An 18,216-nucleotide genomic window follows, 5' to 3' on the forward strand; every position below is an offset into this window, starting at 1 on the left:
AGGGGCGGTGGCACAATGTCCTGGAAAATATAGCGTCAAGTCCCAGTTCACCGTGGTCAGACACAGGGAAGGTCAGGAAAGAAGAAAAACTGGCAAAGTGTGTGACCAAATATGACTGAAATATCTATAGTGTAAATTATCACACAGCAAATTACAGTCATTAAGAGATTTATGAGACATTTCTTTCTCTAGCAGTGAGTGAGCCCAGTGCAGACCTGAAATGACTGAATTCCCCGATTAGTCGATCAACAGAAATAGATTCTGATAATACAGCAAATCAAGATGACTGATGAATAATCATTGTTACAGCTTCCACAACTCTTCAGATTTGTAGTTAAATCTTAAAATAGAGCATATCAATTACACATATAGAGACTGGTTTATCTGTTCTCTTACTGTACTAGGGTGTCACATAAACCCAATGACGTTTACAATGAAGAAACTCATTATTCAACACCCAAAACTGATCAAATGCAAAAAGTTACATTGTAAGTGGGTCACAGAGAGGCAGACAGCAGCAGAGAGGATTACTCAGCCACAGAAATATAAACCGAACTCTCTTCGAGTATGTGTAAGCTCAAAACTCTCCTTACACTCTCAGTGCAAAACTGCTGCTAATTTTCATTGCAGATTCAGGCTGGGCCACAGTTTTCCCAGTTTCTCAAGTTAACACAGCGAGCCAAGTGCACACAGGATGAGAGCAAATGATCACAGCACAAGTGAAAAATGAAAACAACCACCTACATGAAGGGGTTCGGCAAAGGCTCTGGTGGAACTTAGGACCAATTGTGATACAGGTTTGTGATCTATCTGGAGTATGTACCACACGGCTGAAAGGTCACTGCAGCTGTCGAGGTAACTGAGCAGATTTAATAGATGAAAGAATTGGGACCGGTAGAATTCCTGTTACCTTATGTATGAACTTGTAACTACAGCACTTTTGTGTTCATCACCTGACACACACACAAAAACACACACGAAGTACACAAACCTTTCAGATGACTCATTATATAATCAGGTCATATAATTTTAATTCAAATTCTGATTTCAGTCATGGGCTCCAGCACGTGTGTTGTGAGCTCTGTGTAATTAGCTGACACTCATATGAGCAGAACTGCCGATGTCGGAGTAAAGTCAGAGCAGGTGGTATGATCAGCAGCCCGCCCGTATGTAGGCCACATGTCAAGCATTAGCTGGGCCGTGCTAGACTAACCCTGAGCTACACTGAGGTGAGACAACGCATCGAGGTGAAGGGGAGTGACTTTGCACTATCACACACTAAAGCTAAGCCACGTGGTCAGGGCAGAAAGGAGGTCAATCCAATTAGTTAGATCTGAGATACAAACATCAGGACTCTGTCCAATACGTGCCAGGCCTGGAATATCATTCCCCTTGATTTCCTTTGTCTTACATTACACACAGATGTGTTAAACATTTTGTTTAGCATTTCAAGAGACCACCACCAGGTTAAAGCCTTGATTAACCAGACTAACGTCTGCTGAATATTCATAATCACTTAATACAGGACTTCTGAAAGTCAAGATCTGGTTCCAAACCAGACTGCAGAATGAAATAATACTAAAATATATTTCCTGAACTGCAACCCATCTCTGTGTGTATTCATGCTCCTGTTTTTTTAAACTGTGTTCATTGTCCGATTACAAGTATAAAGCTGTGGCCTTGATAACAACTTGCCAGTATCAGTAATGATGTTGGTGTAATCAGCAACATAGCACGATCTCCACTGACGATTAAAACCTTGTGCCCATCACAGCTGCTTGACTTGTGCCTCCTTTTTGGCATCTTTATGAACAACTTAAGGGCTGAAGATTCTAGGATCATCAAGCTAAATTAATTTCAAAAATAGCTTGAGAAACATTTATTTGCAGTATAAAAAAACTGAACTGAATTAACATCATCGGAGGAAATTGCTGCTATACATAAAACATAATCCTTCACTAAACATCGTTTAAAGTCAGTGGTAACTGAGCAGAAGCAAAGACATCTGGCTGTTAAAAGCTTTGTAAGGAAGGGAAAGATATGTCCACACTGACTAAATGCACCATAACGCCTCTTCAGAGCTATTGTTCTGGACAGTTTCATGCCATTTACAATTGCACTTTCATGCAATTTTCCCAGAGCACAACTGCATTTATTGTCAGCATGGCAGTGACACTTATCTTCTTACTGGGATGGGCCAGTAGAGATAGACAGTCCACTGCTGTACTTATGGGTCACCAGATGAAGAGAATAACAAGGAATAAGGAAGATGATAACAACACCTCATAAGTGCTTCTCACTTCCTGCAGTGATAAGGCATCATGGGTACAAAAGTCAAATCTTATTTTTCCTCTTCTATATGAACCAAAAGAGATGGCCAGCTGCCATTTAGAGAAAAACATTAAATCTAATTTTCCACATCTGGGCACCCACTAGTCCAAGACAAACTACTGGAAAATACACAGTGCAGCACGTGCTCAGCTGGGCTGATCTTTCCATGAACAACTTGCTCTCAAGTGACATCCCTCATGTTTTCTGCTCCCTTCCAGATGTGCGAGCCTCTCGCACCAGGTTTTATTACATCACATCTGGACATATGGGAAGCACAAGACAGCCACAAACCACACACACACACACCACACAGTAGAACCTCACAGCCGAGGGGTCACCTGAAAGTGAGGAACAGAGTGTGTGCTTTTACGTAACAGACTGTTCTGAAGGAGGGAAGCTGGTTGCTTTGCATTTTAACCGTTGGTTTCTCAGAGTCTCTCTAATTATCTTTATAGTTTGGGAAGAAAAATATTGTATATGAATATTCAACAATCTAACAAACATTATTTGCAGAAAATGTTTCAATCTGAGAGTGCAAAGTGGAAGACAGTTTCTGTAAAGGAGCATCAAAAACTAACAGCTATTAATTAATTTTGTCAATCCATGCATCCAGACAGACAGTAAGTCAGTGTGTTGTAAAACAGATTTTTTTTTTCATTGACAAAAAGTTCTGCAACTAAATTATTTTCAGTATCAATCAATCAATCTGTCAGTGACTTTTCTACTATCCTGTTAATCATTTGGACCATAAAATGTCCAAAAAAAAAAAAAAAGCTGAAAAAGTCTTCAGTTGTCTGACCACCAGCCATTATTAATATTAAAAAACATAAAAAGTGTCATATTATTGAACATATTAATAACACAGATGTGCTCAAAGTAATTTATGTTAAAGACTCCAAAAAAGAAGGCAGGTCGGCTGTGATTAGATTTGGGAACATGACTTTTACATCATATAGAATAAAGCCTTTTCTGTGCATCTCGCTTCACTGATGCAGGTGCAGTCAGGGCCGCAGGACAGCTGCTTGGGTCTGACAGCAAGCTCTGTCTGCGACAAGGCACCTGCAAACTCCCAGCATACCCCAGCATAAATAAAGACCCTGTGGGGCCACATCTGTTGCTGACGACAAACTCAAAGTCAGTGATGAAAGTTGATCATCTTGTGTATTGAAAGATGTGACGCAGCAGACAGGGCTACAGATCCTGTCAGAAATTTACATCACGGACTTTAAAAACTCTCCTGACAAAATACATTTCTGGAGATACAGTACTTCAACGATTATTTACATTACTAATTATTAATGTTAATTAAAGTTCACAGCTACAAGGGAGATCAAATTTTCAAAACACAAATTTATTCAGTTGAAAATAACAAAACAATCATCTCATGTAACAAACTGCAACAAACAATGTGACAAATTTAGTATTTTCACTATTTTCGCTGAAACAATAAAGATGACTGAAAACCCAATATTAAATTAATCAGCTTAGATGTCGTGGTTTATTATTGACAGACTGTCATCATCAATTGACACAACTGCCTGAGCTGTACACAGCTGTACACAGCTGTACACAGCTGTACTGTGGCCCTGATGACTGGCACAGTTTCGGTTTAACCTCAGCAAAATACAGGGAATGCTAAAAATCGTACAGTTGTGAAGCTGTTGTACAAGTTAAAACAGCCTCTATAAGCTCTTTATCCACAGAGTGCAACATATGCAACAACATTTAATTAAAGATGTGATAATCTTGACTTCATCCTTATTCTGACCTCCAACACAACATAAACTACACTCAGCTAAGAAGTCAAACAAATCACTCTGACCCCCGTGAGACTCATTCAGCTCCAGAAAACCTCTGACATCAAGCTGGTACAGCCCAAGCGAGAAGCTGCATCAACACCAACTTCTTCTTGATAATTTTGTTTTGTACAGACGTGTTGACAAAGCAGGAACAGTGTGTACTCCTCTTTCCCAGTCAGTGGTACCAGACCTCATGTGCATGGTTTCAGTGTAAAATAGGGGCTTGGCACCAGGTTGGTGAGATAAACAGAGAAAAGTAACAGCTTGAGTTGTTTGCATTCTTCATTTTTCATCTGAGCAAACTTTCAGTAGTTGTAACACTGGTGTTTAACGACTATGTCACTGCTTGACAGAAACCTATTAACGCTGTGAGAATTAACATGGATTTTGAAATAAACCTGCATTTGTCAAGTTTTGTCAATTCAGTCAACATTTCATCAGCATTCAAAGCGTTTCATTTTTCATTGCTAAGTACTCCCACATGGCTTACTTACAGAAGATACATACTTGAAAGGATCAGTGTATGATATTTACAGCGGTATGTTAAAAGTTAGCCAGTCTGTAATCACCACAAAATACCAAATGTTGCGTTTTCTTAATTTTAGAATGAGCCTTTTCGATCTACTTAGGGAGCAGGTGTCCTTTGGTAGGTCTGTTGTTGATCTGCTATGCTTTAAAAAAATAAATAAATAAATAATTACATTGCAAATCACAAATCTCATGTTTTGTAGATCTATGGGATAATGAAGGAAACAGCTGGGATGTTAATTGATAGAAATTGTGAGTTGCAGTCCCAACATACATACATAAAGTAGAAGGGTTTGTCAACTGAAGCAGCATTTTAGTTGACTCAAAACATTTGAATCTCATCTCATCGTCTGCATACTGCTCCTACTGCAATTCACTGTGTGTGAACTTAAATATTCTTACTTAAAGACTGATGCATAAATTCTCCTAAATTTAAACCTGTACAATGACTGACTGATGAGTCACTGACCAAATGGTAGCTGTTTCGTTTTAATTCTGTAAGATATGACCACAAAACCACTGGCTCCTTCCACCACACAAGGTGACTAAAAGACCAAGTGATTCATTCATTTCCCAAGATATATTTTTATAAGTCTGACTAATGACTAGAACAGATTTATAGACCTCAGAGGAAGGACATGTCCAGCTGGATGAGGTATATGAATAATTCAGGCAGGTAATCTATCTCCCTTTATTACAGTACACACACTCAGATAAAATCAAAGGCGACAGAATTATTAAACAAGGAGATGATTACAGTGGAGCATATGACTAATATTATGTCTTAAAAGATGTTTTGGAAAAGGTTTCTGCTATTAAACTTAAACACAACTCCTGTTTTATTGTGAACATATAAACTTCCACCTACACCACAGAGAAAAGGAACAACACTTAAGAGTTTCAGATTTTTCTTTCTCAAATAAATTTTAACCCAACGCAAAACAGTCAAGTCTCAACAATTACAATAAGTTTTTGTGGTTATAGAGTGAGCAGCCCTCTACAGAGACTGGACTGATATCACTACGTCCCAGAAATAAGAAACCTCACCAAAAATCCCACTGTCATCACACCCATATAAGAAATGCAGACTTGGAACAGAGCCTTCCTCAACAGTATCTAGTGATGCTATATTCTTAGAAGTTTAGTATATAGGTGTTTACATAAAGACAACATTTTTCCTTTTATAAACATCATATAAAACTAAATTCTGTAACGGATGGCAATTTGTCATGTGTGGAAAGGCAACTACAGCAGGATGCTTCATTCTTTCAGAAAGGCTGATGAAAATGCTGAAAGAGAAATGGCACTGAGCTACAGAAGCTTGTGAAACAGAGGCTAGCCTGGATGTGAGGTCAGCTCTGTATTGGCTGAGCTAATTTCACCATCAAGTGAAAGACAGAGAGAGAGAGGAGAAGAGTCATAGTGTTTAAAAAACCGATCTTTAAATTCAATGAGGGCACTCAGTTCACCGCTCGCTGAATGACTGAATGTCCCCAACAGAACAGCCATAACCTCAATCATCTTGGACAACCCCAAGCAAACACCTCTGAACATACAGCTCAACGTTACATAATCCTCATACCATTGCAAGGATTGTGTCTGCTCAAAAACTAATGTAACTCCTCAGGTACAACCCTAACCTCAAGTCACTGCACAAACAACTCTGTGCTAAACTCCTTGTGTAACTTGCTGCTCATTTTCTTCCACTTGACTCATTGTGCACTACAAATACCTGGGCCACAGAGTTGTACCTGCATGTTACTCAACCAGGGAATGCAGCCTATAGGCCCAGCCCACTGTGTAAGCCTTCACACTGGCCAGTGCATTCTTCACCCCAGCTTCACCTCAATAAAAGACTGTACTGTAACCGAACACTCAGCTGAGAGACACTGCACATCAGTGGTGCTCAATCATTCTCTCTTGCTCTCATTTTGTGTTTTTTTTCCCCACCTGAGTCTTTGGAAAACAACACTTTCAGGGCCCAGTCAATCTCGCCTGACCCCACCCAGATGGGGGAGATCCCATAATACACACTAATCCTACTCAGTATTAGTGGGGGCCATAGGTATTAAATGTGTGTGTGTGCATTTCTATGAGTGTGCACCAGTGTATTGAGGTGGCGGTGAGAGGTAAGAGGCACTCAGAGGCAAAACCCAGAACCTGGGCTGACTCTCAGAGTGTTTCTGTTGGCCGGGAACATGGAGCAGCACAACAGAAGCTCCAGAGCTCGCTGGGCCCACAAGGTCTGCAGGTGTCTTATATGCACCTATTAAACTAAAACTACTAGTTTAATAGGTGAGCTCATGTTTTGGAGAACATGTGTAGAAAATCATTGGTTTCATTCACTATCATTAAGCCAAAAAAAAAAAAAAAAAAAAAAAAAGAACATTAGGAACTTGTTTACTGAGATAAACAGCTGGTGGCATTTATTTTCCAGTCAGGTACAAATAAAGTATTAAACTGAAGAAGAGGGTGAAACAAGTTGGAATAGTTTTTCTACTACTCTGCTTAGATTTTGATGGGTCTTTTAGCACTATGGTGATTTTCACATTAGATGGAGCATTTGTTTCCAGGGTCAGTATCAAAACTTGGATTAGTGAATGTGTAACAATGACAGTGGAGGTAATTGACCATCCACCCATCATCCACACCCCCTTATTCCTAACCAGGGTCACAGGGATCTGCTGGAGCCTATCCCAGCTCTCTTTGGGTGAAAGGCAGGGGTACACACAAGTCTAGGTTTACACATTTTTGTGACTGACTAAATTTGTGTGTGTGTGTACAGTACATTAAAGAGGGTGTTTACATGCTGTTTGATGGCAGCAGTAGCAGCATTGTCCTGTTCAGGACCTTAAAGTCCCCCTGAAACACCCACACTGTTACTGCTGCTGAGCTCCTGCACTAATGCCCTGTGACACCTTACTGGCCTTGGAAATCAGATCGAATGACTGTGCCTCCTGTCACAAGTGCCATATGACCTCAATCCAATTCAATTCCATTATTTTCATACATATTTATTTTGTATATTGTGTGAGTAATCACGTGTGCAGCATGGTGGCTGAGTGGTTAGCACTGTTGCCTCACAGCAAAAAGGTCGTGGGTTCGCAACCTGGCCTTTCTGTGTGGAGTCTGCATGTTCTCCCTGTGCTTGTGTGGGTTTTCTCCAGGTACTCTGGTTTCCTCCCACAGTCCAAAAACATGTATGTCAGGTTGATTGGTGACTCTAAATTGCCCATAGGAGTGAGTGTGAGTGTGTGAGGTTGTTTGTCTCTATGTGGCCCTGTGATGGACTGGGGACCTGTCCAGGGTGGACCCCTGCCTTTCACCCAAAGAGAGCTGCGATAGGCTCCAGCAGATCCCCGTGACCCTGGCTTTCAGGAAAAAGCGGGTATAGAAGATGGATGGATGGATGTGAGTAATCAAAGATGCTGAAACACCAAAGTTTCACCATTAAAATGATCTGTTATTATTCCAAATGTGAATCCTTGCTGGGTTTTTTGGTCTTCTGTAATTATAAATTTAACATCTTTGGGGAAAAGACAGGTGAAGACGTCACCTGGGCCCCATTAAGATGTTGATGAATATTTTTTACATTTTTAAACAGTCAATGAGTGAATGACAATTATCTTCAGATTAACAGATAATGAAAGTAGTTATTAGTTAGAGTCTCACTAATATTGTAAGCACATCTTGTATATTCATACCTACATAGGATAGTGTGTCATTATGCTCTCAATCATTCTTAAATGTCATGTAGCCACCTGAAAACCCAAGGTCTTGACAGGATGACATCTGGATTCAAAGCCTTCATGGTAGTTACAGGCCAGATAATGACTAGCTACTAAAAGACAACTGCATATGAATCAGTAAATAAAGCACACCAAGCATCCATCTCCAAACTATCCAGGATGCAGTTTTTATCTATCAATCTCACTGGAAACATGTTAGATCTTTGTAGCTGTGTTGCAAGAAATAAAAAGAGAAGACAGTTAGGATGTAATGTTTAGCGAACCTAGAAGTCATCTCACAAAGACAAGACAGACTGTTTTCTGCACCAACCTATCATTACTGATGCCCGACAAATGAAGATCAAGCAGAGAAGCGCACAGAAAATGGGCTTTATGGGCTTTAATAGTAATGCTGCACCCACAGGTTTCCTTGATGCAGTAGCTCGAGGTCATCCATTGCTATGCAGCCAATGTCAGCCTTCCAAAATGAGTATGCATGTTAATGCAGCAGGTTACTGCATTAAAATATAATAAACCACATTAGGGGAAGTAAAGGTTCAGGCTATAAAGAAACAAAGTCTCTATCACTGTGTTTGAGAGAATAAGTCACACCTTCCACTCTGGCAGTGAGAAATAGAGATAAAGGCTAATCAAAAAACAATTTTAAACAGCAAATTCCAGTGTGTAAACATGTAGTCACAGGAATTTCAAAACTTAACATCAATTTCAGTCATTTCTGGCACAAGAAGATAAATAATGTCAGGCATGAAAGAGAGCAGATAACTGCTAAACCAACATTAATGTTTCACACATGCTTGTCTTCATCTTCATTGTGCAGGTTCAACCTAAGTGCACAGGTGTTGAAGGTGAGATGAGCAAAATGGTCTATTCACCTTGAACCTCCAGCCCAAAATTAAAGCCTCTTTAATTGCCTTTATTCAGAATAACCAATGCTGTAACTTTGCTGTGTTGATCTAACCAGCACAATATGCCTGTAGAGTTTATGTTTTCATCTCCTTTAAGCTGACTTTTGTTAACTGAGGCACTTGAGCGAAAGGCCCTGAAAGGATCTTGACATATAACCGGCTGGTTTCAGAAAAGACTAAATCTCTTACAAGTGATATTTGCCATCATAAAATAAAAAATAAAAAAACTCTTTAAAAAAAAAAAAAAAAGTGGGGCTTGGGGTGAGTTTGATCTCTGACTGTCTACAGTGTGCTGTACCATTAATTACTTGAGGGTGACGTCTCAACACTGTCCTGGTCTTTGGTCACAGTCACTTCTGAGTAATGAACAGCCATAAACGCCTGACGTGTGAAGGGAAATGAAGATAAAGTAAACCTTGTCTTAGAATAAACCCACATTATTTTCTGTAGTTATTCTATAAAAAATAAATCTTATTAAATAAGTGCCCACTTGGAGTGATCAGGCAAAGGCTGCCATTATTTTAAAGCTCTCCATATTTACAAAAACAGCAATTCCAGTAGTGGAAAATACAATGAAATATAACCACACACCATTAACGTATGAAACTAAACCCAAAGGAATTAACAGAAAATTTAAAAATCTCAAATATGACTCCCGCCGATGTGCTTGTATACTTAAATAAAGAGCTTCAAGGAAATGAAGTATTGCAATGATGTCATGTTTGGCTGCTGCTATCTCTCTGCAGTAGCACCACAACTCCAGTCCTGGCATCAATCACTAGCGGGCAGATACATAATCTTACTGTGCAAACAATTAAAGCCGCTCCTCTGCACTCAAAACTACTCACTCGTGTTGCTGTATTGCAGATTAACCTAATATGGTTACACATTAACCCCTCAAACACTAATAAATGGCATATTTCAGAGAACTGTTTGCTAAACCACAGGCAATAAAACACAGTGTAGAGATACTTGTTGCAAAGATTGTTGTCTTGCTGGTTACCTTTGAACTTGGCTTCCAAGCTTGTTTTTAAATTTAGAATAGAAGATTTAGCTTTCGTACTGCGATGAACTATACCTAGTAAATGATGAACACATTTGTACAGTCATGGCTGACTAACGAGTATGAATTTCTGAGTGCTTTCTTGTTCTTTGTAAGTGAATCAAGTGTAAATAGCCAGTCCAGTAACGTGACACTGAGCTACACAACACCTAATAAAATACAGCACCTCCCAACAATATGCAGCCTGTATTTGCTTTCCTGACTGGCAACACTGTGCGTTCAGTTAAAAGGGTGTTTCGTAACCTTTAGGAATCCAGTTGATGTTGAAGATAAATAGGAAAACTGTATGGTTGTGAACTTGTCAAAGACTCCTGACTAGTGTGCATTAAAGTGACAGGTCGCTGGAGACAAAGAATATGGTTGGAATGTGATCCGAAAACAAATTCAACTTAGCCTCCATAATGTCTACCTTAAAACAATCATTCCTCTGTGCAGGAAACATGGTCACAATCACAAAAATAAGAATTGACAACTGCAACCACTGACAGACCATCGGTCGCTTTCAGATAGAGAGCTCGTCTGTGCACTGTATAAACCCGACACAGCTGGACTCCAAGTGCAATACACCTGTGTTTGGCAGCAGACACATCTGGGGGCCAATCATAGCTTCAGTAATGGCCAAAGCAGCCAAACAGAAACTTATTCAGAGTCATGTCTATTATGGGAGGAGGAATCAATCCATGTATACAGGCAAACTGTTAAAACTATGAATGCAAAATTAAACAAATCCTATACTAAACATATTAGCACGCACACACACACACACACACACACACACACACACACACACACACACACACACACACACACACACACACACACACACACACACACACACACACACACACACACACACACACACACACACACACGTAATGTGGATATATATGTTACAGATCATGTCCCAAGTTTTTTAAGAACAAATGTAACTCAGGTCACAACTGTAAAAATGCAGAGGGCATGTGTTTCATATTTCAAGCTGCATATAGTGGTTATGAAAAAAAAACGTGCCAGCTTACCTTATTTGTTAATATTGTCAATGGATTCAGCACTTCAGACAAATGTTGCTATCAAGTCATAAGGCATGGTTCATCGTTTGGGAGTCAAGTTTCAAACCATCAGTTTAGCAACTTCCAACTTGCGACCAAGTCTCTACTCAATGTTACAGACCACATTCACACAAAAAACCCCAAATGCTGGTGTTTTCACTTACCTCTAGTACTGGTCCTGCTCCCAAGATTATTTGCTCGACTCCACTGGCAAATCCCTTCTGGCTGAGAGCAGTCAGATGATGAATGAGAAAATTTGTGCTTTGTGTCTTCCCAGAGCCACTCTCCCCTGATATAACAATGCACTGATTCCTCTGTCTCTGCAGCATGGCATGGTAAGCCACATCTGCCACGGCATATATGTGTGGTTCTAAATGTCCCAGCGTATGATTATCATACATCTTCACATACTTGGGGTTGTAGATGGGCAGGAACTTGAAGGGGTTAATGACAATGAGGATGCTTCCAACATAAGTGTAGATCTTTTCCTGGCGGAAGCGTGAGCGCAGGTTGTCCAGCAGCGTGCGCTCGTTGAGCTCCACCAGGCGGCACAGATCTGCCTGGTCACCCTGAGATTCAGGCTGTGGCAGCAGTCCACGCTCCACCATGCGCCTGCGCTCCTCTGTGACTTGCAGCCACATCTGGAGGCTGCCGCCATAGTGAATGGAGCCATCCAGATTCTTCTGCCTTAGGAGAAAGCGGTAATCCTCGCCGCCAAACAGTGGGCGGTGCTCTAGTGCAACACGAGGCCACAGCATCATCCGCTGCACAGGACAGTCGCTGGGGTTCAGAATCCATTCTTCACCACCAAACTCCTTCACCTCAGCCAGCACATAACACTTGGTACGGTCCAGCTGCAGGCGTTCAATAACACGTTCAATGGCCTCAGCGGCTGTAGTGGTCTTCCTGGCACTGATTGGGCAGTAGATAGTGCCCTCAGCCAGGGTGCCTGGGTAGATGCGCACCGTGAACTCTGAGTTCTCGAAGCGCTGCCGTCGGCCCAGGGTACCCACGCCACCGATGCCAGCAACGCCATCACGAGCATTCATGGCGGAGCAGGAGTTCCCATTAGCAGCAGCCCGGCACTGGGACGTCCTTGACTGGGCTGGAGGGGCCACCGGTTCAAGACATTACCACTACAAAAGAGAAGAGTGACAAAATAAACAATCAATAGCCTGCGGATACACAATACTCTAAACTTAAAATATCATGCAAAAAAACAAAAAAAAAAAACAAAAAGTAGCCTAAAATAAGATAAACAAAAACATTACATGCAATCTCAAAGTCCAAGCAGTAGCCCAAATTACCATTCCAAAACAATGTTGCAATCACACTGTGATGTAAAGTCCTTGTGTATCATTATGTAATCTATGAGAGGGCCAAATTATTTTGCTGGCACTCAACACACATACTGATAAAGGCTAAAGGATAAGTCATCAGGCTCCACAGGATTACCATTAACACATATACACACTCCCGAGCACACACAAAGTCTCACTAACCCCAACACCAGCAGCTGCCATGCTCTCTACTGAATACACAATCACACCATTCACAAGTTCCCTCCTTAATACACAGCAGCACATTTATCCACGAGTTGTTCCATTAAACAGCCACAGCACAGCACTGCAGGTGAATATTTGACTGCATGCTGTGCAGAATACGATGAGGCACTGGAGATCAGTGAATCCAGCCCCATGTCACTTTAAAAGACAACTATTTGTGTCACATTTGACACATTCAGCACTGACAAGTCAGACATATTAAATGATTTCGTTGGCTGTTCATACCAAACAAAAAGAATTTGTTGATCTTGAAGCCTGCATCGCAATGCCTGATGTATTTGTCCTTACCAAACCCAAATAGCATCACAATCTTGAGTATGATCTGTCTGAAATGTTCAAAGCATTCCAGGTGTTATGATGCGACACGCTATAATTTGTCTTTATGTCATACGCACTTTCTTACAGCCAACTTGTCGACTTCTGCGTCAGAGTTTCAAAGCACAGAGGAATGGGCTTCAACTTGTCGCCATCAGCTGTGGCTTTTCATGCAGGTACAGTGAGAAATTGCATATTGTGGTACAGAAGATAGATAATGGGCTGTGGCTGCACTTCCCTCTGGTCTATGAAGAGCTAAACCTTCTGCCTCTGGTGAAATTCTCTGGTGAGTATTTTTCCCAGAAAAGGTTCAAATGCTCACAATCCAAACATTGTAATGTAATATATACACACACAATATGCGTCACAGCTATATATGGCCAACGTGACAGCTGTCTGTCAATGAGTGTAGGCAATCCATTATTCTCTGTAGACAGAAAATGTTAGTGTTTACTACAGAATGAGACCTGACAAAAAACATTACACAACCTCCTGCAACCTAATTTACTGTCACAGCAAATCAGTTCCACTTCCAGTTAATACATAATGTCTCACATGAGCCGGTAATTAGACAAAATTATAACAAACAATACGGTCAATGACATTCAAGATAAATCAATAAAATAAACTTTCCATTATTCATTATTAGAACAAACCATCTTTACAGGCACCTTTAAAATCTAAAATCCTTTTTCTTCAGTATCAGGATGCACAATGAAAGAAAAATAATCATATTCCTAATCTTTTCTCTCGTCATATGAGAGCAGTATGACTATAGCAGAAACAAGTGCAAACAGGAAATGGAACAGAGACACATATAGTTGGTGTGTAGAGTACAAAGGACTCCAGCAGAGAGATGATACAGTGCCACTCCCCTGCCTGGTCATTTCCTATCTCTCCATATCCAGGCTCTGAAACCATGTTTGGCCTCAGTAACTTTGGTGTTAACACATGCACAGGACACCTCCCCTTGTCTTAATACAGACACACACCATTACTGTATAACACACAAAACACACACACGTCACCCATTTTAACTTCTAACAAGGCCTGTAATAGACAATAGCAGGTATTAACTGACTGTGATAAATGTATGTGTTTCTATGCTTGTATAATGGTGCCATGTGTGTCTGTATGTGTGTGTCTCAGATCTGAGCAATGAGTTAGGGCCCGGTGCCTGGAACAGATGGTCAGCTTGCTGCTTAAAGGATAGGGAGGGGGGATTTAGGTCTGGTGTAGTGCTGGACAGCACAGGGTCATGCTGATGCCTTTCTGTTTACCATGTTGAGGATAATCAACTAATGGACACCTCCAGAAAAATACCCAGAAATTCTCACCAATAAAAAACTACCTCCATTGCTGTATCTTGCTTTGCTTTGCTGCTTCTCAGTTTTGAGAGACATGACATTACGAAGAAGCAATGGTTTGGGTAAGTATGAGAGGTGTTTACTTCCTCTCAATCAGCAGATAAGTTAAGAAAAATACAGACACTTTTATTTGATTTCCCAGCAAGGCTGTGGGGGAGGGGCTAGTCACATTTCTGTAGAAGGAGAGCAGTATCAATTTTTACTAAAGGTGTTTTTGAAGAAGAAAGGAAGTGACAATACAAGTGACACCAAATACAATATTCTTGATCATTTAAATTCTGAAGTGTGATCGATCAGTTCACAATAAATCATTGGAATTTCCAGCTGGAACAGGATATTTTTGTGTCCAAGAATAAAATGTCATTTTAAGACAAGTTATATATATTATTTGTTCATCAGGCCTACATTTCCCTCACCAGCACAACATGAAAAGCTCACCTAGGTGCTGTGACAAGAAATGAACATAGTCCTAATTGTTTAACTTTTTAAACTAACCAAAGTTAGTTTTCTGTTCCCATGCACACATACAGCAGAGCCCCACTTTCACACCAAGCACTGATGCGATCACTCACATTGTGCACTGATGACCTATTCAAAGTAGCAAACAAGCAGCTACTCTGCTGCTTAGTGTCCTTGGAGTGAGAGCATGTAATAGCAACATTGTTGGCAAAGATGAAGACAAAATGTTTGAGGCACGAGGTCAAGTCACCTGACCTCTGTGCCAGTACGTCTGCATGTTATCTTAAAAAAAAGGCTGGATGTAGATATAGTAAGGCTGAGGTTTGTGTGCTGGAGGCAATAACAAAGCACAGCAGGAGGAAACCTGCAATGGCCTCTGTCCATCTCTGTCCTCCTCAAATGACTGAAGCAGAAACAGATCTCATTACATCAGCTGAATAGTCAAAGTAATCTGATCTGGAATCTGTTCGAGGAGACTTACATAGCAGATCGTGACACACCCAGTCTCAACAAGCAGTAACCCTGGAATTCACTTTTTTAATTAAGCCTAGGTAAGACATTATCTGAGCTCTACAGAATTAAAGAGTCACACAGAAACTTATCTCCGTTTGAACCAGCAGTCTCATAACCTGTAGCATGAGCCAAACCCACAAACAGTGTTATAGTGTTAAGGTCCATAAACACAAGAAAGTACCACCTTCACTTTAAAGGCAGTGGATTCAACAAAGCAAAATTCATTTGGGCAGGTGCACAGATTGAATATTTGTATATCCTCTGGTCGACTGTACTTTCAAAAGATTTGAGTGGAGCCCTGTTTCAAACAGTAACTATAGATTTTGTAGGTCTGAAAATGCAAGTTGCAAATGTGAGCTGCTGAAAAAAGCTGCACTGTTTGCATTCTTTGTGAACACTATCTGAGAGGTGCCAGTTTGGAACCCGCAATGCTCCTTCTCACAACCAAGGAGAAACCAAGGAGAGGTTCAATCATGTGAGTCAGACTCTTTAGTGGCTGTCATTGTTGCAAAGGCATGAAAGATCAAGTTTGGTCAGCTTTCTACAATGTGAAGTCATCTTTCTGGAAAGCTGTGTGTGTGTCACTGTCAGCTTAAGCTCATTTATTCAAGGCATATTATGTTATGGTGGCTCTTTATTAGACCTTTAGCCAGTTGGGAATTTGTATGCGTAACACTAAGGCGTGTGCGTTGGCACTGAACTGTGAACTCTCACAACTAGACTAAAAATTTGTGGGGGTTCATTTGTGAATCTGACAGCCCCATAGTGCCAAATTTAGCTGCTATGTTTATCAGTTTCATGTCAAAAGACAATGATAATGCTAGTGTCGCCCAATTGTGCATGTGGTTTCTCTCAGTTATAAAGGTCTCCCCTAATGCAACAATAACATAGTTACTGTTTCGCCAACTGTCATCGTGTTGTTATAGGGTCTGCACAAAGCTAAACAACTGGCTGCCTTTATCATTTCTGTCAGGTTGACCAATTATGTCCATGGAAAGAAAAAAATGTTTTAAGCTGTTTTTATTGGTGGAAAACAAAAACTAGTCAACCATTTATGGTAGCAACAAAACTATTTTGTAAGTGTAAACACCCACAATAATATGACAATAAACCAAGAATGTTAATTGGATGTGCCAGAGTTAAAAGGCGACTAGACTGGGTGTGTTCTTAATAAAAGCAGTCATATGTGCTCAGCCCTTCAGGTTCAGATCTTGGCTGACAAGGGCATCATTCTGAGTTTACTAGCTTGTTTTACCATCTTAAGTCATGCTTGTCTGCACCGCAGCTCAAAAACTGAAAAAAAGTTTAAACTAGTGATTTTGTGGAGTAAATACTCCTAATTTATTATTAGCTGAATTTTCGTGTTTGCCAAATGAAAAATGTATTAGTGAGCAGTATTAATTGGGGGTTTTCAGTTTTCAAAAACTGATGCACAGATGCATGAGCAGCATTTAACCACCTTAGAGTGGACACTGCTTCAGACTGCAGAAGATGCAGCTGCAGCACAAACAGAGCAAGGCTTCAGCTGATTTATGTGGTTCTGGATGTACCATATGAGTGCCAGCATTTTCAAGAACACTTGCACATATTTTCATTATTCTGAGGACAATCGCTGACATAATGCATGGCCTAGACCCTTACCTTAACCATCACTGTACCCTAACCCTCTTAAAACTAAGGGTTAACCCTCAGTCAGGAGTCCGAAAAAGTTGCTGTTCCAAATTCTCCCTCCGACAGAATAATGTTTAAAATGGTCCTCACAGTGAAGTACAAGTACACATACACACAATCGAAGGTCACCATTCCTTGCATCCAAATGTGTCGGTGTGTAACACAAGTCTGCCTCAGCAACGTCCCACAGAAATAGCTCACCATCAGCCAGGAGGCAACACTGTAGCTCACCGAGAGGCACCGACCTCGTTCCTCTGGTTAGAGGCTACTGGGGTAATGCGATAAGAGTAGAAAGACAGAGCTAGTTGCTAATTAGCTCACTGGGTAATTGACACAAAATTAATTGATAATTTAAGTAATTCAACAAGAAAAAAAGTGGGGAATTTCTCCCTAATGGCCTCGTCACACCTGTGTTTCAACAAAATCAATTAATCTGGTGGAAATGCGGGTTCTGTGATGTAAAAGCTTGTTTGCTCAGAAACCTTCTTGCCTCTTCCAGGAATAAATATCACAACGAAAAGAAAACAGAAAAAATTAGGGAGCTAATATATCTAATACATAAATCCTGTCCACTGTGCCAGTTTCTGGGCAGCAGGACTTATAGTGTCTGTTTAATATCATTGTATCCTGAATATCTTTAGGTTTGGACAGTTGGTTGGATGAAACCATTTCTCACTGCAGGAATGTGTTTTAAAAAGATTTTGTTGCATCTGAATCAAGTTGTACATTTGTTTATCAAACCAGGTTTTATATTTTGTTAGTTTGAAATTCAAGGGCTGCAGCTGTACAAGTATAAAGAACACAATGAATATATTATTCTGGTGCTACTTTATCATTCAGTCAACATCAGTTTAATAAAGCCGATGCTTTACATGCACAGTGGACTTCGCTACTTAATAAAC

At 40.5% G+C, this 18,216-nt stretch overlaps 1 protein-coding gene across 5 annotated transcripts in view; it reads right to left on the reverse strand.

Annotated features, from left to right (window-relative positions):
• Positions 1 to 18,216, reverse strand: part of myo9aa (myosin IXAa) — an 82,334-nt gene that overhangs the window by 49,143 nt on the left and 14,975 nt on the right. For all 5 annotated transcript variants that reach the window (XR_003296423.1, XM_026320019.1, XM_026320022.1 and 2 more), the window contains exon 2: positions 11,589 to 12,560. Coding sequence is in view for 4 of the 5 variants with exons in the window: in XM_026320019.1 (XP_026175804.1) it covers positions 11,589 to 12,473 (885 nt within the window). In the remaining variant the exon portion in view is untranslated. The remainder of the gene's footprint in view (positions 1 to 11,588; positions 12,561 to 18,216) is intronic.

The sequence above is a fragment of the Mastacembelus armatus genome, chromosome 3 (assembly GCF_900324485.2).
Source record: "Mastacembelus armatus chromosome 3, fMasArm1.2, whole genome shotgun sequence".
Taxonomy (NCBI): domain Eukaryota; kingdom Metazoa; phylum Chordata; class Actinopteri; order Synbranchiformes; family Mastacembelidae; genus Mastacembelus; species Mastacembelus armatus.